Genomic DNA, 21,811 nt, shown 5'->3' with positions numbered 1-21,811 from the left:
GTAGAGCATCTCAGATGGTATAATGCTGCACTAAATGGACTCTGCTGCCAACAGCTGAATAAAACTGTGAGCTCAAAGACCTAAGCAATGGAGAAGCTTTTCACAGTACATCAGTATTATGTTGCCAGATAAAGACATACAACTTTAAGATCAATTAATTAATTTAAATTAGAGTGTACTAGTAATTTGACACAAAAGTTCAATAAACAAGAAGTTAATATCGAGTAACAGTATAGTGCTAGCTGCTTGATTTGTTTGTGAATAGGTTGAGTAAATTATTCAGTGACTCATTCATTAATGCTTAATGAATTAATGTTTTAAATGAATCAGTTGATTAAATGATTCAACAACTTATAAAAATGCACTGAATAATACAAACACTTTTTTATCATTTAATTTAGAGAGATATATTAATAATAATTCGTTAATTGAATTGATCTTTTTTTAAGTGCTTTATTAAAACAGTAATAGCACTAGAAAATCCCTGTTGAGGTGGCTATATTAGCACAACAATGGAATGAATATTCAACAGGACAAAAACAAGTGAACTCTTACTGAGAGTCTTTTTTTTTTTATTGCAGTAACACAATTTTGCATCTGGCCGTACATCTCCAATAGTCATAACAGATCAAAGAGCTCTGGACATTGAACACTGGTCACAGAAACCATATGAATGAATGGGCAGGCAAAAAAATAAATACATACAAGAATGAATAGTCATGAATATTCACTTCAAAAAACAATATCTACCCACACTACACTTACACAGATACATACAGCCACACAAATAAGTCCATTTGAAAGCTGATCTGTAGCCGTCTGTTGATACACTCACTCATTCTCTCACACACACACACACACATCCACACACTAACAGACACTCATGTAGTGACCACAACAGATTATCAATCCACTGTAGAAGTGATCAAGGTTGTTCTCAAAGTGCTGGCTTCTCCAACACTAGTTTACATAGATATACTATATATGACCAGCTTTGACACTGTAAACCGAATCCACATTAAACTGAAACAAAGGAAAAAAACAAATCGTCATATTTTGAACCTATGTACAATATCAAATAACACTGTGATCTATATGTTTTCTTGTGTTACCACAACACAATCACAAAGGAAGGGTTCAGCGTATGCACACTACAAACAGCACAGCCCACCTTCACTACATTATATATACATTATACACACACCAACAGCTTTCTTATATCCTACTTAGAGATTCACATGTTGCATGATATAGATTCGCTATATATGTTCTGCATCCAGCAGCATATATACATATTTTTAAATCTGATTTTTTACATCTTCATGGCTTCGAGTAGCTCAAAATGTATATTCATGTAAACAAACAGCGTACAGAAATATTACACAAAGCACAAGACGATATTTGATATTGGTTTGATATGAGGGACGGCTGTGTGATCTCCGTCAGGTTGTCAGTATTGTGAGGGTGTTTTTTGGGTGGAGTTTGCTTGTAGTTGCCAGAGGAACATGCAGTTGGGAGGAACAGCTTGGGCGTCCCTCTCACCTATCTTCTGTTACTCACAGAAACCACGATCCCTGCAGAGAGAAGGATGGAGCGTGAGGAGGCGCAGAGAGTTTACTCTGTGGGAGTGTGTACTGCATGTCGGATGGTTTTGGGTTTCACCTCAGCCCCTTGGTGTTTGGGCACAGTCCAAATTTACAGACAAGCTCTGGCACATAGACTCTGTGACTTTGATGGCTTCCATCTGAAAGTCAATCATTACCAATATTGACTGTTTTTCTAAGAGATAAAGTTCAAAAAGAACCATACTTTCTTTCTTAATGCACATTTCTGCTCTTATTGTGCATGTTCTTCATGTTCTTCCCTTTAAAGTTGGCATGAAATGAAAAGGTTTTTTTTTTTTTAAATGCATGTTAATAATCTTATTGTGAATAATTCACACATGTATATTCCTTTTTTTTTTTTACTCTTTAGTGTAAATGTCACAGCTTGATCCGGTTGCAAGATTAACGCACCTGACTCAATTCTGGTATATAACTCCCACTGTCCAGTATCCAGTGTTAAATTTGATTAATATTTGTTCATTTTTGTTTACAGTATGATTCTTGTCATACTCGTTAATTTTTGCACATTTTACTATGCATTTAGAGGTTTAGTTGATAAAAAAAAACATTAGACACAAAAGTGCAAAATGAAAAAAAAAAAATATTCAAATAATATACAAACAATTTTATATGGTAATTTAAACGTATTAACATCTAGTAAAACCTTCATGTGGAAACTATAATTGTTTTGAAAACCGCAGCTCCTGAAATAAAAATATGTGCACTCTATTGTAATACAACGTGGATCTGATATTTTTTTTCTCCATTTTTCCATTCCTTTATTCTTGGATATTTTGTGTCACCTGAAAATTTGTCCCATTGTAGAAGTACAATGAGTTGAAAACACACTGTTGGCTTTCACTAGACTGAATCACTAGTAAATATAATCGGTGATGAGTGACAGTGGAAAAGTCTGACCTCTGCAGGCCCTGAGCAGGAAAATCTAAACTATTTTATATGTTATCTCACTGAATATTTAAATGTGTGGTATAACATATCTGATAGGCACAGCATTAAATTATCTTTTATGTTGTGATATCTAAAGGTTTGGGGTCAATACATTTTTTAATGTTTTTTTTTTTTAATGTCTCACCAAAGCTGCATTAAAATACAGGAAAAATAGTAATATTCTGAAATATTAGTACAATTTAAAATTACTCTATTTTATTCACAGTAAATTTATTTAAATATTTATTCCACTGACACGTAAATCCACGTAAACAGCATATGCTGTTCTGTGTCAGCTGCTTCAGTGGATAGCACAAAATAACACCAAAATTATAAAAAAAACGCAGCTGACAAAGAATAGAATGTTTACGTGGATTTACGTGTCAGTGGATAGCACAAAATAGCACCAGGGTGATGCAGAGGAGATAAATTGTTGAATAAAGTCATTATTTTTGGCAGATGTGAACCACTGATGGCAGATGATAGCTTTGTAAAATTACAGTTGAAGCCCTGACATCACATGGATTATTTCAGCGATGTCCTTGCTACGTTTCTGGACCTTGATCGTGGTAATTACATTGCTGTCTATGGGAGGGTCAAAATTTCAGATTTCATCAAAAATAACTTAATTTGTGTTCTGAAGACGAACGGAGGTCTTACGGGTTTAGAACGACATGAGGGTGAGTAATTAATGACAAAATTTTCATTTTTGGGTGAACTAACCCTTTAAAGCATATGAAGAGGTCTGGTTCTGCTTGGCTTAGAATTGCTATAGGACACTAGTTTTCAGGTTCTGTATCTTAAATAACAGGAAAAACTAAGGATCAAGAAATTTCAAAGCAACTACTCTCATGGCTCTAAATACAGCACGCATAGTTACCATGACAACCTTACCATCAGTTTTCACCAGCAGAGTTAAATTCGGATGTGATTGCTTTCATCCAGCCTGTCAATTAACAAAATCAAATATGAAACAAGCTTAATGCCTGTTTAACTCTCCATCATCAGGTTTGTGATCCAGTGAGTCTGTGGCAATAACTCTTTTATTAGACTTTGTTGTGTCAAGTATGCAACATATGATGAACATAGTGGTGTACTCACGCTCCCTCGTCTTTGAGTAGAGACAGGAACTTGCTGACTCTGTACGCCTGATCCATCTAGAGAGGAGGGTAAACACAACAAGCTATAAATAAACTTTCATTTTCTCGTATATGGTTCTCTGCATGTGACTCTGTCACGAGATGAAGTGAGCTCATGAAATTGCTAGACAGCACTTTAGATGTAGTGTCAGATTCTTCTGTGCATGAAACAGCTATAAAAAGCACAGAAAATTAAATTATTTAGACCACATTTCAAGAAGCATGTTAGAAAACTGCCTGAGCTCATTAAATTTCTAGTCCACGTGAATTAGAGAGAATTTCTAGGTGAATACTTCTAGCAGAAATAAATCCAAAGATTTAATGGGTTTGAGAGACTCCTAATGGTACACAATAGTATTTACAGACTAAAGCTTACCTGCAGAGACATCTCAATAAGCATGAGAAGCTTTTTAATGCCAATCCACACTCTTTTTCCTTTTACATGCTTGGCAATGGTGGTTCTCTCAGCATCTGTGAAGCTGCCCAGGAGTTGTAATGAACAGAAAAAAAGATAAGTATGATAGTAACATGTTGTGCATTTAAATGAATTGACAGAAAGGGTGGTATCGCCCTCTACTGGCTAATGCTGAAACGACATAAAAAAAAACTAGAATGCTGAAATAACTTCCTGTCTCCTGATTTTATGCGATAGATAGATAGATAGATAGATAGATAGATAGATAGATAGATAGATAGATAGATAGATAGATAGATAGATAGATAGATAGATAGATAGATAGATAGATAGATAGATAGATAGATAGATAGATAGATAGAACAGCACATCTGTTGTTGTTGTTGTTTTTTTTTTTTTTAATAAGCGCTGACTTTCATTTCATCTCACCTCTAGAGCTTCAACCAGATGTTCGCCACTGGAGATATTGTGCACATGGATGGTGGTGCTGAACGCATCCAGCATCTCCATCTCCTGCAGGACGTCTTTACGGCTGGTGGTGCCGATGATCAGCAGCTTACGGCCTTATGGTCAAGAGATAAACACCAGATATTTTACGGCCAAAATCTAACAAGATAAATGCATTCAGTGATAGAAGATTAATAAAAAGATTAAAACACCATCACATATGAACAAATATGACCCATATATATAAGTATCGGAATTTACACGAGGTGGAGTCTTCTTCAGCAAAACCAGCAGGGCCTGAAGAACCAGGTTGGAGAATCGAGGACCAATCGGCACGTAATCTATCTCACCACACATAATAATTAGAATACCATTAATAGTGTAATATAGCAGTTTTTTCACCACTGTAAGTACAGAGTCATATACTTGTGCATTAGTTTAATCTAATACATACACACAAGGCGGGAGGGTCAATGAAACATTTCAACATTGCTTGTCAACTTTAGTTAAAGATACCCCTAGTGAAAAATAAATAGAATAGAATAGAATATTTAATTCTAAGTATACTACACATACATTTACATATTTATGTGCTTAATAAAAATACCCTGCAATTGTACTTTTAGTATATATATATATATATTTGATTGTACTTAAGTGAAATTACTGCAAGTATACTTCAGGTACACTTGAAACATCTTGTATTTAAAGACCGATATTATTCAAAGATCATACAATCCTCATCAATAGTGACATTAAAACACATTTTAAGCTTAATATTAAGAAATATGTATTGTGCACAAGTAGTACTCAACATAATATTGAGTTATAATTTTTCATCAGGAAGTCTCGAGCGATATGTCAGTAAATATGTTAATAGATTTGAACTATACTTAGTATGAAATAAATGCATTTTAAATAAACTATATGGACAAACGTATAAGGACACCCCCTTCTAATAATCAGGTTTGACTACTTTCCATGAGTACAGATCTCAATGTTAAAGCATATAAAGATATTCTTGGTGTTTTGTGTTGAGTTTTTGGCTCAAGGTCTGCATTTAAAGTCACAGCAGAAGTGTTCAGCTGGGTTTCTGCAGAGCAGTCAAGTTCTTCCACACTGACTCAATCAATCATTTATTTTTAAATCTTGCCTTTGTCATGTTAGAATAAAAAGATTTTCCTGTCCAAATTGTTGCTATACAGTTAGAAGCACACAGTTCCCTTGAATATCATTATATGTTTAAACATTGAGATTTGTTCTCATGGAAATTCTAAGTAGTCAAATCTGTTCATTAGAAGGGGTGTCCCAATACTTTTGCCCTTATAGTTTATATATACTTTTTTTACATTCAAACTGTATTTTTGTTTAAGGCATATATTCTTTTTTTCCACAAAAATTGATTAAAAATCAAACAGTTATTGGCAGTTTTCCCTGTTGAAGACCCCTACTTAAAAAAAAAAAAACAACAAAATCAACAATTTAAATAATAAAACAATCTAACCTAACAGACGCTCGATGTCATCAACCACAACACAGCTGAGCTGAGACTTGTAAGCATCGTCAAAGACCTGAGAAGAAATATGGAACATTTTTAATGATAGTATGCAAAACAATAACTTTGGCTTTGAGAATAAAAAATGTGAATAGATTATATGTGTAAAAATGTTACATTGAAATTAAAATAATATTAAAATGTATGAGCATACAGTATGTTAGCACTAACCTTCTTGATTGCCTGGCATTTGGAGATCTCTGAGTGGCCAATCATCTTGTCTGGAGAGCAGATCTTAATGAAGGGGAACTGCGAGTCCTCTGAGATTTTGGCAGCCAGGGCTGTCTTTCCACTGTGAGGAGGTCCTGAGGCAAAAAAACATGGTGTGTCAGGACTGAAAAATAGTCTACATCGGATTGGAACACAGAGACTATCCTACCTAACAGGGTAGGATACTCTCACTAACATTTTGTAAATGTTAAAATGAAACATTCTCAAAATAATGTTTATGAAACTTTCTTATGACATCATTTACATTAGATATACGTGTGTAATCGTCTTATGATGTTATTTTTATTTGATGATTCTTGAACATTCTCATAATATTAAAAGAAAATATTTTTACAAAGTCATAGAACATCCTCATTATGTTATTTATTCTTGATGACCATTCCAATAATGTTGAGAGAACAACATTCTTAGAACATTTTCTGAATCTTTTCATTTATGGAACATCCTTGTAAGGTTATACGTACTTGATGAACTTTCTAATAATGTTGAGAGAACAACATTCTCAGAAGGGCCTGGTGCTAATATTTGTAATGTTAATATTTGCTGAACGATTTCTTAATATTAGCATAAAGTTCGGTGCGAAGGACATTCATGGAGCATCCTTACTGTGTTATGATGAACAGTCAAGCTGATGATACATGAGGCAAATTTTTGAGCAATTTTGCCGGGCAACTTTTTTTGAGCAGTGTTGCTTGGGCACTTTTCCATTAAGAATGGGTAACAAATTTCTATCTGGATGTTTTAGATTGGTCGTGGGCCCTGTGTCTCATCTCGTTGCCCATTCAAGACCGCATTGCCCAAAGTTTGCCCCGGCAACATTGCTCAGAAAGTTGCCCCCTGTATCATCAGCCTCAGCATACTTTGATGTTAAAAATGAAGGCTCACCTTCAAGAAGCACAGACACGAGTGGAGTGCGGTCACTGTTCTTAGTCTGCTGCACCAGCAGCTCTCCATCCTCCAGCACTCGGGTCACTGGATCACCCCACTTTATGATGCCGTTCATGATGTAACTGGAATAGTCTTCCTGGTTGGTGCCAAAAGCCTAACAAAAGTACAAGATAACATGGTTTCACTTGATGAGTTCAGCTTCTACAAATGACTCTCTGAAAGCTATTAATTATTCAACAAGGCAGAAACTTACAGGTTTAATGTCATTATTCAAGGACGCCATGAAATCTGTTCGAGTGACTTGCAGCTTCTCCGCTCGCTCCATGTCCACCTCTACAGTAGATGTGGCCTGGAATACAATAAGATTCAGTTTAGAGCTATTAAATGGGGTGTTATGAAAGTATATCCCTGATAAGGAATGCATAGATCACTATACTTTGTACCTTAATGTGGCGGTTCATGGCAGTAGACTGGGCGGCTCTGACCAGGCCCTCCAGTTCAGCTCCACTGTAGTTCTTGGTCTCAGCAGCCAGTTCTTTAATATCCACATCACCAGACAGGAGGTTAAAGTCACGCATCTTAGCTGTGTGAATGTTCAGAATCTGAACACGGCCCCTTTCATCCGGCAGACCTGGGTGATGAGACGTAGACAGATAGATAAGAATGAACAGTGATGGAGAATGTGTTGAATTTTTCTAGTTGTTGTTGCCAAATAAAGGGCAAATCTTTGAGGTCCTACCAATTTCCATCTTTACTTCAAATCGGCCAGGTCTCATTAAAGCTTCATCTATCAGGTCCGGCCTGTTGGTCATACCTTTCAGACAAAGACAAATGCACAGGTTGGAAAAAACAAAATAAAACAGAGTATTTGAGATTTTCGGTAATTTTAATATGAATTACATAATAAAAGTAATTATTATAATATATATATATATATATATATATATATATATATATAATGGTCATTATTATATATTATATATATATAAAATGGTCCATATTTTATTTTTATTATTAAATTACTGTCAAGTTTTTATTATTAGGTTATTTATATTAAAATTATAATAAAAAAATTTGTTAACAACAATAATAATAATTTATTATATAATTATAATCATTGTTTTGATTATTATTGTTATTGTTATTAAAAACTAAAAACATTTTTATACAGTAATTATTTGTTTCTTTCAAGTCACATTAGATTAGTTATAAACTCAAATAACAACAATAGTAAAAATATAATAATAATAATAATTATTATTATTTTATATTATAAAAATGTTTCGCTTTCAATAATAAAAAGTTTATTATATAATATTTTTTATTATTATTAAAAACTAGAGTTTTTTGTACATGAATCAGTCATTTCTTTCAAAAGTCACATTAGATTACTTATAAATTTAAATAACAATAACAATAGTACAAAAATATAATAATAATAATAATTATAAATAATATAATTTATATTATAAAATTTTATTATTTCCAAAAATAATAAAATATATAATATATACAATTTCCATAATAAAATTATATTAAAAATTTTATAATAATTACAAGTTTTTTGTACATTAATCCATTTTTTTTTTTTCAAAAGTCATCAGATTTGTGTAAAACTTGGTATGTAGTATTAAACTTTCTTTGCAATCTTAGATTTAGAGACTACTAAATATTGCAAAGCAACAGAACATATATTAGCTGCTGTTCTTCACCGATAACGAGGATGTTGTTGAGTTGTTCCACTCCATCGATCTTGGACAGGAGCTGGTTGACCACAGTGTCGTGCACACCTGTGCTGCTGGCACCTGTACCGCGCTGCTTACAGATCGCATCCAGTTCATCAAAGATGATGATATGCAGGCCACTGTTAGCACCCAACTGCAGAGAAAAACACAGAATTATAATAAAGACAGAGAAGGTAGTATCCTATAGTACAATAATGTATTGTATCATAAGGGAGAGCAGTTTGTCATCTCACCCTTTTCTGTTCCTCCTCAGCATCTGCGAACAATTTCCTAATGTTGGCCTCAGATTCACCTACGTACTTGTTGAGGATCTCTGGTCCGTTGACTATCTTTGGCTCTCTGGCGTTCAGCATCTTACCAATCTGCCTGGCCATCAGTGTTTTACCACAGCCAGGAGGACCAAAGAGCAGGATGCCTTTCACATGCTTACAACCTGCAGAGAAAACAACTCACTTTTACAACAGACACTCCCAAAAACACACATTATTCACAATCAATGCATCTGAGTAATGCGTTTACAATGATTACAAACATAAATGGACCATTCTGGTGAATGGATGCTTTTTATGAGATTACATAACAAAATGGAAATTGAAGATAGCACAAACCCATCTGCTCCACAATGTCTGGTGGGAAAACTCGAGAGGCGAAAGCCCTGCGGAAGATAGCGGAGAACTCCTTGTCTAGACCACCGATGCCCATTTTTTCGAAGTTCCATTCAGGGTTGATGATCGTCTGACGGGCTTCTTTGGTCTTGGCCTTGCCTGGTGAGCATGAGGACAAAGAGTTACAAGGCTGTTTGTATGGCAATAGAAACATGTTTTAAGTGTGATAAAACTCACCAACTAGAGTAAGAGACGAGCTCTCGGATTTTTCAAAGATCACTTGACTGTTTCCAACCAACAGACCGATCTCAATCTGTGAAGTTAAATGTCAAAACAAAGGATGATTAACTGTGTACATTTTATTTATTTTATATGACATTTAAGTGCAAATTCCGTATTTTTGTTCGCTTTCCAATACCTTTTGCTTTTTGCCAGATGCTGCTTCACCCGTCAGTATGCTGGGGTCCATTGCCTCAATGTCCTTGATAACTAGGCCGAAGAGCTTGTCACAGAAACTGAAGACCAGCTATGACAAAAGAAATGAGCAAGTATAATTAAACATCAGATACCATTTATTCAGTTTTTGTGATGTGATCCTGACCTGCTGCCCCACAGTGAAACCCTGATTGTTGAAATGCTGAATAAACTCAGTAGCCATTTTATCAGAGTCGTAGGGACTGGAGTCAGTGCTCTTCTTCTGCAGGAAGTCAATCTCAATGGTCATGGCACCGATGCACTGCTTGGATTTGTCAAAGTTGTAGTTGGCCACTGAAATGACAGGAAAAAAAAAAAGTTTTTTGAGTATTTGATCTAAAAATTGTGTATTTTTTGCAAATGATCACCTTAGAGCCATGTACACACCTTCTATTTCTTGTCCGATGGATAGGCCTGCCCATTTCCTCTTTAAGAAAAAGTAAGAAGAGAATGACTAAAACAGCAAAATTCCATAAACAGCAAATTATTCCATAAAAATGAAAATGCACATCAATTATTCACTCTTGATTACAAACAGTTTTTTCTTCTGTGGAACTTAAAGGATTTTCAAAATCAGTGGTCACATAAACAACATCACAAATAAACTTTCTAAAAAACACTTTAAATACATATTCTTAAGAAGAAACAACATCATCCAAACTTAGCCCAACAAAAAATCAAAAAATCAAACTTAGGGCTTTCTTAATCACATCCAAAATGTGGAACATAATACAGGGTCTATTTATTATGTATTTCAATTTTAGAAAATTTTTGTATATACAATTTATAGTCAGTGGTAATATTTTATATTATATTATTTAATATATAAACATAAGTGTTCTTCTTAATATATACTTCTTTTGTGTGTATTTTTTTTGGGTGAACTAGCCCTTTAAATATGTCTGGTTAGCTGTTGTCAAATAAAAAATGTTAACAGCATTCCTCCACCTATATCCTTTAAATATGTCTGGTTAGCTGTTGTTTTGGATTTGATGTTAAGGGCTTGTCTCCTGTTATATTTGTGTCACAAATAAAAAATGTTGGCAGGAGTCCTGCACCTGTGGCAAACTGAAAGCGATGGTTCCAGGAACCACAGAGTGGTGAGACTTCACAGTGAACACAAACTTGTGGGTGGGTGTTGTCCTCACAGTCACATGCCTGGAGAGAGAGGCAGAAAAGATTCAACTTCTACAATGACACAAGGATCAACAGAAACTATGATATTTTTTTTAAATCTGGAAACATCACTTTAACTAGTTTTTGTAGTCGAGTACTGTCTATGTTTATAACTGCACCACTCCTACATAATCTGAGATTAGCACATGGGATTATATGTGTGAAGCACTGACAATGGTTCCTTTTTTAGTAACCTTACATCATGCAACAATTCATTCAGTTAAAAGTAACCATAATCATGGATAATATATATTTATATATGTGATGACTAAATACTTAGGGTCTAACTGGAAGGGTTGACCACTATCTCTATGTTATTTCCACCAAAAATACACCAAAATATATATTTATTATTTATTACATGATACATCAATTTACATCAAACATTAACATGCCATATATCGATATGGCAACACAAACCCACACAAATCGGCCCTGATGCTGTGATATTCTTGGACATGAGGCATCAGCAGGAGGCACTGCGGCAGACTATGTCAGCCTGAGTTAATGTCTGGACTGATTCAGCATCCCAAGGACACACACACACACACACTTATGGAAAATCGTCAGCTCTGCTGCTGGAGCACTAATTATATGTTTGAAAGTTTTCCTGCAGTGTTAGATACACCCATATGATACACCTGCAAAAGGATATTGTGTACTACATGTTACATGTGATTAATGAGTATCCACAACTTAAATGAAATGACAGGAAAGTTTTTATTTAGGGGCAGTATTTGCCCCATAGAAGTGATTTTTTTAAGGGTAAATTTAACCCTCATAAGGTATGTTCAACTATTTTTTTTCCTACCAAACCCACAAGAATATAACTTTCTACTAAATCAATGAGAATATTTTTGGCCACACATTTTATATACATGCGACACTGTGGTAACTTTTATTTCTTAGCACTTTTGGAAAGGGGTCATCAAGTTCGTCAGCCCCAAACACAGTTTGAGCTACAATAGTTTTCTCATGTTATTGGCCTAGATAGACTAGCCTTTGCTCACCACGAGCAACACTGAGCCTTGGGTGCCCATGACCCTGACGCCGGTTCATTTGTTTTCTTTCCTTGCAACATTTTTGTAGATACTGACTAATGCCAACCGGGACCTGACTGACGACTGACCCAGTCATCTAACCATCACTATTTGCCCCTTGTCAAAGTCACTTAGACCTTTTCACTTGCTATTTTTTTTCCTGTATCAAATGTATGAAATTCAAGAACTGACAAAGCATATATTGGCTATCGTACCATTTAACTGGCTTCTGTGTGCAAATGTGCTGAATCTGTGGTGTGGGTGAATACTCACTGTCCAGACTGCAGGTCTTTCTCACTCACTACTGCACAGTTCGTCAGTGACAGCTCATCTGTTGGGCATCGAGCCGCTTGCATTGTCTGCAGAAAGACAGATAATTATGAAGAGAGAGTGTAATATGGTGAGAGGCAGAAGAAAGGTTTGCCTTATATGAGAATGATACGTCTGACAATTGATGTTGAAGCTTAAAGGTGATGTGTGTAATTTATGTTTTTTTAAATAAGCCATTCAGCAGTTAATTTCCCTTAGTTTTGTGCCTCTTTGTTATAGTGCTCTTAGTTTTGAAATATCCTCAAATTTATTTGAGCAGCTTGACAGAAAAACATGGGCTCAACCAAAGATGTGGGTTGGGGGCGGGGCTATCTGTTTTACTAGCCAATGGCGGTTAGGGGGAGTATTCAGGGAAACCTGTTTGAGAACTATCACCTTTGCAGTTTCACTTGGTGGAGCCAATGGCACAGAAATTACACACTTCAGCTTTATTATTTGCATCTTGCTATATTAGCTCACTGGGTGTCATTTCTTAATGAAAGATCTTTCTCCTCATGAAACATTTACAGTAAACCACACCATACAAAGGAGTTCCCATGATTCTCTGCAGAATTTTAAAAACAGAAAATCCCATGCTGCAAAATAGCAAGATGGAAAGCTGTTTCTACTGTGCAAGCTGAAAACTTGCCCCAATATTTGAAGCACTGAGGTTGTTGTTCTAAAGACCTCATCTAATCATCCCTTCCAGGATCATGTGCATCATGTTTTATTGCAATAGAGATCCTACAAACCCCAAACCAATAATACCAGTGGTTTGATATAAACAGTGTTAGATAACAACAAATGAGACGATAAAGAAAAAGGCAAGGGAACAGTAGTGAAAACACAATCATAAATCTGTCTAAAAGAGAGCACCAGTGTGTTAAACATGGGTAAATAAGAAACATAAAAGACAAAAAAATATATATTTTAAGCAAAGACTGACAGTGAAGGTTCATGGGTGTTCTAGCTTTATTTGTTCCTTCTTTAGTTGATGCAACTAACCAAAGAACCATAAATAAAACAGACTACAAAAGAAAAAGAAAAAAAGGTAATGAATGACGCAACCAGAAAACAAAGCTTCGGTGAAAACAATTAGAGATTAAAAAATTTAATAAAGCTATAGTTCACATGAATTAAAATTAATAATTTCACTGCATCTATTAATCAAAGTTACTGCTAATTTCTATCCACTTTTAGTTTAAAATGCTGAATATGTTTACATTGGTTACTGTTAACTAGTTAAAATTATAAACAATCTTTGGCAAAAGTAGCTGATCTTAAAAGGGTAATAAACTAATGATGCAATTACCAAACACAGCTTCAAGTTGAAGAAGCCAAAATTTCACTAAATTAACAAAATGGAACAAATGACTGCCAGAAAGTACAGACAGAGAAAATTACTTCTGAATGTTTCACAATCCTTGGAACATTTTAAGAGAAATTTCAGGGATTTAGCATCCTAAAGTATTGATTATCCTGCTAAAGATTCTGGCAATAAAGATTAAACTTGACAATGATTTAACAATGAATGAAAACATGACGAAGCTTTTCCTGTACATAATGAGAAACACTTGTCTACAGAACAGCACAAGATGAAAAAATAGAAATAAACGCTGAACTAAGGGAAATGTAACCTAAATTGAGAAAGTTAATAACACTCTCAGACAAAAAGTGCAAATATTGGTACCTTATTTAACCCTTAAATGATTTAGAGTTGTACCTTGATGGTACATATTAAGCACTTATATATACTTTTTTAGAGGACAAGCTGTTGTACCCTAAAGGGACAATTTTTGCACAATTTTTTTCTGTCACTGGTATTAAAGTCACAACGTCTTTTCTTCCCTACTGTGACATATATCTGAGCTAAATGACTTTTTAAATGAGTAAAAACGATGGGACTTGATTTGGTCCACCTGAAATTCATTTGATCACTGGATCTTTGCCACTTGTGAATTGCAAACATTGATTGACAGATTGCTGGAGGGGAAGGGGACGTTGATGTAATTAATTAAACAACTACTGAATAAAAAAAAGTAATGATGTTCAAAGATAAAAGTAAACACTGCACTATTCCACTAAAGAAAAGAGAGAAAAAAAAACAGAAATGTCAATTTAGATTTCTTGGTTTCTTAGATTTGTTGGATGTGTGATGCCAGGAAACAGAACTAGAGGACAGCAAATGGCTCTTTGAGGGTTTGTATCTGATTCAAAGCCTGGGTGTGGATGTTAACTCAACAGGCTGACATAATCCGGTTAACAAAGAGCAGTCCAGCAATTAGACCTACTTTAGTTCCAGGTCAGAAAAGCAATAAACCATGGCTCCCTGCCAGCACGCATAATAAACTCGCCACAGGCCCTCGCACCATTCAGTCGTTACAGCTGGCCCTTTAGTGCTCAACCTCAAATCAACCTTTATTTGTCCTGAGAGTGAGTACACAGGCAGATGATCTTGAGTTGGATGGTTTTTGTCTATGGCACTGTGATGCAGTTTGGGCAATGAAGCGCTGTAGTGCTCCCTCGAGTCGTTGCTACCAAGAAGGGTGATAGCAACAGGGGTTACAGCCTGTCAGCAATCAGGATACTAAGGGCAATGCAGAAGGCTAGTGCAAGTGAAGCATACAGCTCAATCTGGCAAGCGAGACAAGCACAGGGAATTCGGAAAGCATACATACCTTGAAAAATATTACAACCTTGGGGGCCAATGAATGCACGCAAGCAAGAGGGAGGGCAGAAGGACATAAAACAAACTGTTGAGAGAGCCAGCACCACATTGAGCCAAAGACAGCATGTGGTTGAGAAACAACAGAGTGTGCAGCATCAGGCAGCATGCAGAGCAGAATCAGGATCAACTGCAAGTGTGCTTGAAGGAGCAGCAAAGACAAACCGCAGGCAAACCAAACCCTGATGTGGTAGGGGAATGTGTATGTACTTTCACCAATCATTTGAAATATGAAAAGTTGCATTAATAAGATTTAATGCACATGCTTAAAAAATATATCACATGTGAACACACTTCACCATGTCAGTGGAGATATTAAAGCAAAAACAAACAAACAAATATTTAGTAAGAACAGAAATCTAATAAAGATAGCAGATGATTTTGTTGGCCAAAATCAGTACTGGACATAAATTTGAATTTTAAAATATTAAAAATATTAAAAATACTTACATACAAAAGAAAAAAAAACCAAATATAATAATATAATATAGCAATATGTATATGTAGTATGTATAGTTCAGACATTTGGGGTCAGTAAGATTTTGTTTAAAAAAATTACATCAACAAGGATGCATTCTTTTAGTCAAAAATGACAGTAAAGATAATTATATTGTTTCAAAAGATTTCTATTTCAAAAGTTCTTTTTGACTTTCTATTCATCAGAGAATCCTGAAAAACATGTATAATGGTTTTCATAAAAGTATGAAGCAGCACAACTTTTCCAACACTGACAATAATAAGAAATGTTTCTTGTGCAGCAAATCAGCATATTAGCATACAACATATTAGAATGATTTCTGGAGGATCATGTGACTCTGAAGACTGGAGTAATGATGCTGACAGTTCAGCTTTGCATCACAGGAACAAATTGCATTTTAAAGTATATAAAATAGAAAACTTGTTTTAAATTGTAATATTTCACAATATTGCCGTTTTTACTGTTTTGCAGCCTACACATGAACAAAAATTAAGCATTGAAAGAAAGACAACAGCAGTATAATTCAGAACTGAATAAACAAAATAAAAAGCTGCATGCCATTTCATCAGTTACATTTACATTTATGCATATAGCAGACGCTTTTATCCAAAGCGACTTACAGTGCATTTAGGCTAACATTTTTTATCTAACAGTTAGTATACTGAGTAAAAATCTATTTCAAGCAGCACTGCTCTCCGTGTTTAATGAGGCTGGGCCTCTGGAGGGATATTCAATGAGGAGTGAGGAGAAGCCTGATCGATAATGTTGAGAAGAAACACCTGACTCCACAGAGGACATCCTGTAACAGTAACGAACTAATGACTTTATCTGCCCTGAGGGTTTGATTAAGCATTATTAGTTTCTGTGGCCATTTCATAAGCAGCACATATCACAGAGTTAAGAGCGCCAGACCAACAAAGTTCAACCTATGCAGAGATTTCAGACACTTCAAATGGCTAGACTACTGAATTACACCGGGACCCAGGGGTGGATTGTATTACTTTTGGTTTATTGATTGTACCCCTGATAAATCACACTAAATGGAGGATGAGCATTATATCAAATAGCATGCAAAACATGAAGATTAATATAGGACGAATAGCACAGAGAAAACCTCTCCTCATAAACCTCCATATCATGGAAATGATGCAGCTCATCGAGCTTCCTGATTGGTCAACCACAAAAGGCTAAAGGCGGTTTTCATCAAGGATGATATAGCTATGGGAACTGTAACAATAATAACAAAGGGGAACGATATCGTTGGAATCACTTTCAGAATCCACTTGACTTTTTTTTCTGAGAAAAACTACAGTCAGAGCAGAAAAATAAAGAAAATGAATTTTGGTAAAGAAACCTAAAAATGTGAATATAAAATGAACATTAAATGAGTCGGATGTAAATTTTAAATCACTGCCATGACTTGCAATTCCTGAAACACATTTCAAGCTTTTTCTAATTTATCATTTGTTTTTAATTACCCCAGAGGGAGATCCTAGTTGAAATCATTTCCTGAGCAGAGAGAAAACTTTTAATCACTTATGATCAGGTTTTTTTTTTTTTTTTTTTTTTTTTGGCTCATGTGAAATGCATTTAGCTGCTTGATGTAAAATAATTGCATGATGAAGATTGCTGCTTGTGAGTTAATTGAAGTAAGAAGTCATTAATGTCTGCAAAGACTGGTTTTAATGGGTAATATGTAGACTGAAGAAAGAAATCAATGCCAAAATGCTGCTTTAAATGTATAGACAATAAGAAACCTCGTATGATGTTATTTAGCTGTGTGGCATTCACAACAATAAAAAATAGCTTTCATGCAGGGCCTTTGATTAGAGCTACAACTGATGGGGAGGATTTCTCAACGATATCCATTATTCATTTAGTTTTAATATACTTTAGAGCTTGGCAGTTATTCTAGTGCCCATGCCACATGCAGAACACTAATTCAAAAAGCTTTATCTAGTAGTCATTTTTTATTAAATAAAGAGATGTGTATTAGTCCTACAGAAGCATTTATTTAAAGCAGAGGAAATGGGAATTAAAGGGGAAATTCTCTTAAGAGACAACCAGTACTCATGGGAGACACTCACAAAGGAACATCTCTTTGGTTCATCATAACAGATTGACAGGCATTCACAAATTTCTGAACATCTTTCATCTGCTCTTTCTCTTGCATGTCCTCTGTGTATCATTCATACCCTCTCTGAGAAGTATTAAGTAATTTAACACTGAGCTGAACTCTGTGGGTGAAGGATGCCCACACAGAGCTTGTCTGGCTTGGTTTAGTTTGATCAGCACAGCTTACAAGAAATATCTCATAATAACCAAAAGAATGAATAAATTGTTCTGCTGACAACGGCTGATTTTCCAGTGTTCACTCTCTCTATTCTCATCTTGATTTATTCTTCCTGAGTAGAATCGCACCAGGGAACATGATGGGCTTAACAAAACAGTTGACACTGTGCTTACATCCACTCACAAACTTCCAAACACCCTTGTTTGTGGGTGTGTGACAGGCATTCACAAATTTCTGAACATCTTTCATCTGCTCTTTCTCTTGCATGTCCTCTCCTACCTTAAGCATACTAAAGCCATTAAATACAGCGACACCTACAGTAAACTGTGACTGTATAATCTGCAGTCCTTCATGCAATCTATATATATATATATATATATATATATATATATATATATATATATATATATTGTGACGAGTTGGCTGCCTCCCCCCTAATTATCATCGTCACCCCGTCCCTTAATCGCCGCCCTTTAGCAGTCTCCCAACAGGAGTGGGTGCGTGAGAGAGGAGGGGCGCTGGAAGAGCCAGGGCTGGCGTGTGATGGGGCACACCTGATGTAACTGGAGCCTCATCACCGCCGCTGTTTAAATGCCGAGCGAGCCTCTCCTCGGGAGACCGGTCTCTTCCCCGTGCATGCCCGCTGGTGTCCCCGTGGGTCCAGGAAGGGTGCGTAGAGGGACCCCCGCGCCGCCAGAGACGTGAGCTGCCGGTCCCGTTACACGGTCGTCGGGCCAGGATGCCGGGCCTTCTAGTCCCTTCAAGCGCCGCGGACAGCGAGATGGAATTGAGCCGCTGAAAGAAGCCGCCGCCCTTCCTTCCTGAACACTACCTGCCCTTCACATACCCCGCAGCACGACGAGGACACCAGATTCCCTGTTTATTTTGGACACTCCCCCTTTGGACACTTTTAATCCCTCTTTTGGTTATCTTTTTCTTAATAAGAACCTCTCCGAGGCCTGACGCCACACCCACTGTGTCTGTCGTTTGCTCCTCCCGCCTCTATCTATCTATCTATCTATCTATACACAAACAACAATAATGGTATATAGGCAGATTGCATTGAAAATATATAATTTAGTTGTTCAAAAATTATAGCTGTTTATTTTTATTGCACTTTGATTGTGCCTAATTGTCTCATTACATACCAAATACATATTGTGTTTTATTAATGTCCCTATAATATTTGGCTTGATTACCACCATAATTAAAATCCCCACTATATTGCAGTGCGTTTAGAGAGTATGGCATGAATTACATGATCTCCCATTTTATTTTTAATGATAATTAAAAAGCCAAACAAACATCTCTCTCTCTCTCTATTATATTTAAAAAATTATATATAATTAAAATCATTTCTAAAATTAAAAAATAAACATTTATAAAAAAATGTATTACTGCATAATTAACATTAATGTTATTTATAAATGTTATTTATATTACTAAAAAACCTTTATTAATAATATAATATTGATATTAAATGAATTAATGAATAAATATATAAATGAATAAGCAAGTAAATAAATAAATAAACAAGGACCTAAACGAAACACTGAAATCTCAGTTTATCAGTTTAAACTAATAATGATGCCATTTTGAAAGCATTTTTCACAATGACAGGCAAAGCTCTCGTCGAGCCCTACAGCGCACCATCCTGCAGCACGGAGAGCTTTGCGCACAAAATATAGCGAGTCGTATTGGTGGGGCGATGTGTTTCTGTGGACATTTTGAAGCGAAAGCGTGATTTTGTACGGGAAATCGCAGTCTTCCTCAAGGTTATACACATCGCGAGCTCTCGAAGCAGAAACAGTGTGGTGTGATGAGTTTATGTGAGCATTACGCGAGCCATATCAAGGTTAAATCCTGTCATTTCACTCTTCATGACAGCGTTCTGCAGCTCAAACTACGATGCATGGATACTGTACACATACACATTAACACACATCTTAAAAGATTAATGAGACAACCGCCTGCTGGTGCATGTTGTACCGAATCGATGGGCTAAAGCAAATGGACAACCATCTCGGTTCTATTTTAGGCTTGTGCCTGTTTACCGATGGGCTCAGACTAGAAACAATCACAACAATCACCACCATTTCACTATTCACACAAATGCTGGAAATTAAATTAATGTACCACTATCGAGATTTAAGTATTCATGGGGGCTTATTATTATTATTAGGCTTCTGTTCAAAGCTTCCCGCGTATGCTTGTGTGGAAGCCATATATTAGCATGCTATGAATAATTATGTAAACCATACACCAGCAATATCGCTGCATATCTGCATTGGTGCTCGCAGGTGACCGTATCGCCACCTGCTACTGTCTGAAGGCTGGTTACAGAAAGATGCCAGTGGCTGGCATCAAACTGGAAAGACACTGACTAAAGCTCTTCTCGGGAGCGATTGTTGTGAAATAATATGTTACATTTATACTCAGCGCTAATTCTTAATGTCGTATAAGCTTAATCGGTGAATAATTCAAATGGAAGTATATCTTACCCGGGTCGCCATGTTTGCGTTAGGTGATGCTGCTCGGAAGAGCTCCACACAGCAGTACTAGAGCAGCACTAGCGGACAGCGACATACAGGTGAGAGCTGCGCATGCGCATGGACGCTTCGCACTGTTGCTGTGAATCGAATCTTTCGAACAGTTCGTTCCAGAGAACAAAGCATTTCATTTTGTGTGAACTGGTTATATGTGTGTGTGTGTGTGTGTGTGTGTGTGTGTGTGTGTGTTTAAACATCAGTCCCAAACTCACACAATTGACCATATGCACGGAGCGCAGAACTTCCGGATAAAGATAAACCAGTTCGTAATCTTCCGGTGAAGCTCATTTTATGTGTGCTATATAGAGACTTTCACAGAAACCTCTCCTGCCTCATTCTTATCAGAAACTGCGAAACAAAACAATTGCAACACCATAAATAATGATAGCGGAATTAACATACAGTTTCGTGATTTTAAAGAACATATCATTAATCCCAGGAAAGACACGTAACTGTACATTTAAATGCTGACAAATAAACGCTATCGTAACTGTTTAGACAGTTAAACTAATCTCTTTAACGACATGGTAATGGTATTCTCGATAATCCATAATATCTTACCTTCATAGCCATGAACACGTTTTTAAAATCTTATACAATTTTAAAGCATTTATTATTTCTCAACGTTGTGCAGTAAAATTTACATAAAAGGTTCACTTTCTAATTCATGAAGACATGAAGAAATGTGCCAAAAACGTGTCTCAGAGATGGCAGCAGGATCACTCATTGGCTGCAGCTGCCATTTCAACACCCTAGTTTTTTTTTCACGTCTTTTGATTATTATAAAATAAATATTATAGCAAATGTAGTACTTTATCGCACTGAAGTATAGCAAGTGCAGGAAGTCACAAAGTCACTTGTCATTTAAAGAAATAAATAAGGCCAGACAACAGCCTATAATGCTGAATTATTTAAATATAGTAAAATACAAATTAAATAAGTTATAACAAATAAATAATGCATTTAATATTTTTTAATTAATTAAAAAAATTACATCGTTTAAGTTTTATCCAACACAGACTGGTTGCTGCTGTAGTTTTGTTAGTCTGAATCGCTTAATGCACAGCTCTGTTCTGACCTCGTCAGATGACTCAATCCGTTACCACCGACAATCATAGCAATGATTTAACTGATCCTCACGCGTAAATTTAAAATTCGTGTTTGTCATTCCTGAAACGGTATACGTGGAC

At 35.8% G+C, this 21,811-nt stretch overlaps 1 protein-coding gene across 3 annotated transcripts; it reads right to left on the bottom strand.

Annotated features, from left to right (window-relative positions):
• Nucleotides 1-555: 555 nt before the first annotated feature.
• LOC109059813 (vesicle-fusing ATPase) lies at nt 556-20,723 on the bottom strand. 3 transcript variants are annotated; one of them, XM_042719980.1, is made up of 22 exons: nt 20,574-20,628; nt 15,255-15,272; nt 12,541-12,626; nt 11,110-11,209; nt 10,439-10,478; nt 10,179-10,345; nt 9,996-10,103; nt 9,815-9,890; nt 9,581-9,736; nt 9,206-9,405; nt 8,940-9,105; nt 7,967-8,041; nt 7,671-7,858; nt 7,481-7,576; nt 7,225-7,381; nt 6,280-6,413; nt 6,058-6,124; nt 4,815-4,894; nt 4,536-4,670; nt 4,068-4,181; nt 3,638-3,709; nt 556-1,574 (listed from the first exon to the last, which is right to left on the bottom strand). In XM_042719980.1, the coding sequence occupies exons 1-21, from the start codon at nt 20,583-20,585 to the stop codon at nt 3,650-3,652; spliced, it is 2,235 nt and encodes a 744-aa protein (XP_042575914.1). In that variant the 5' UTR covers nt 20,586-20,628; the 3' UTR covers nt 556-1,574; nt 3,638-3,649. The 3 variants fall into 3 exon arrangements, with proteins under 3 accessions (XP_042575914.1, XP_042575911.1, XP_042575912.1); XM_042719977.1 differs by having other exon boundaries at nt 3,654-3,709; nt 20,574-20,627; XM_042719978.1 differs by lacking the exon at nt 15,255-15,272 and having other exon boundaries at nt 3,654-3,709; nt 20,574-20,723.
• Nucleotides 20,724-21,811: the final 1,088 nt, after the last annotated feature.

This window comes from Cyprinus carpio, chromosome B3, assembly GCF_018340385.1.
Source record: "Cyprinus carpio isolate SPL01 chromosome B3, ASM1834038v1, whole genome shotgun sequence".
NCBI classification, from domain to species: Eukaryota; Metazoa; Chordata; class Actinopteri; order Cypriniformes; family Cyprinidae; genus Cyprinus; species Cyprinus carpio.
This window is presented reverse-complemented; position numbering and strand designations above follow the sequence as displayed.

Excerpts from the sequence above, each read along its gene's own strand:
- LOC109059813 (XM_042719977.1), bottom strand. Across the intron at positions 11,210-12,540 it reads AAAGACCTGCAGTCTGGACA|GCATGTGACTGTGAGGACAA; the intron begins GTGAGTATTCAC and ends CTCTCTCTCCAG. Across the intron at positions 7,859-7,966 it reads TGAAGTAAAGATGGAAATTG|GTCTGCCGGATGAAAGGGGC; the intron begins GTAGGACCTCAA and ends CTCATCACCCAG.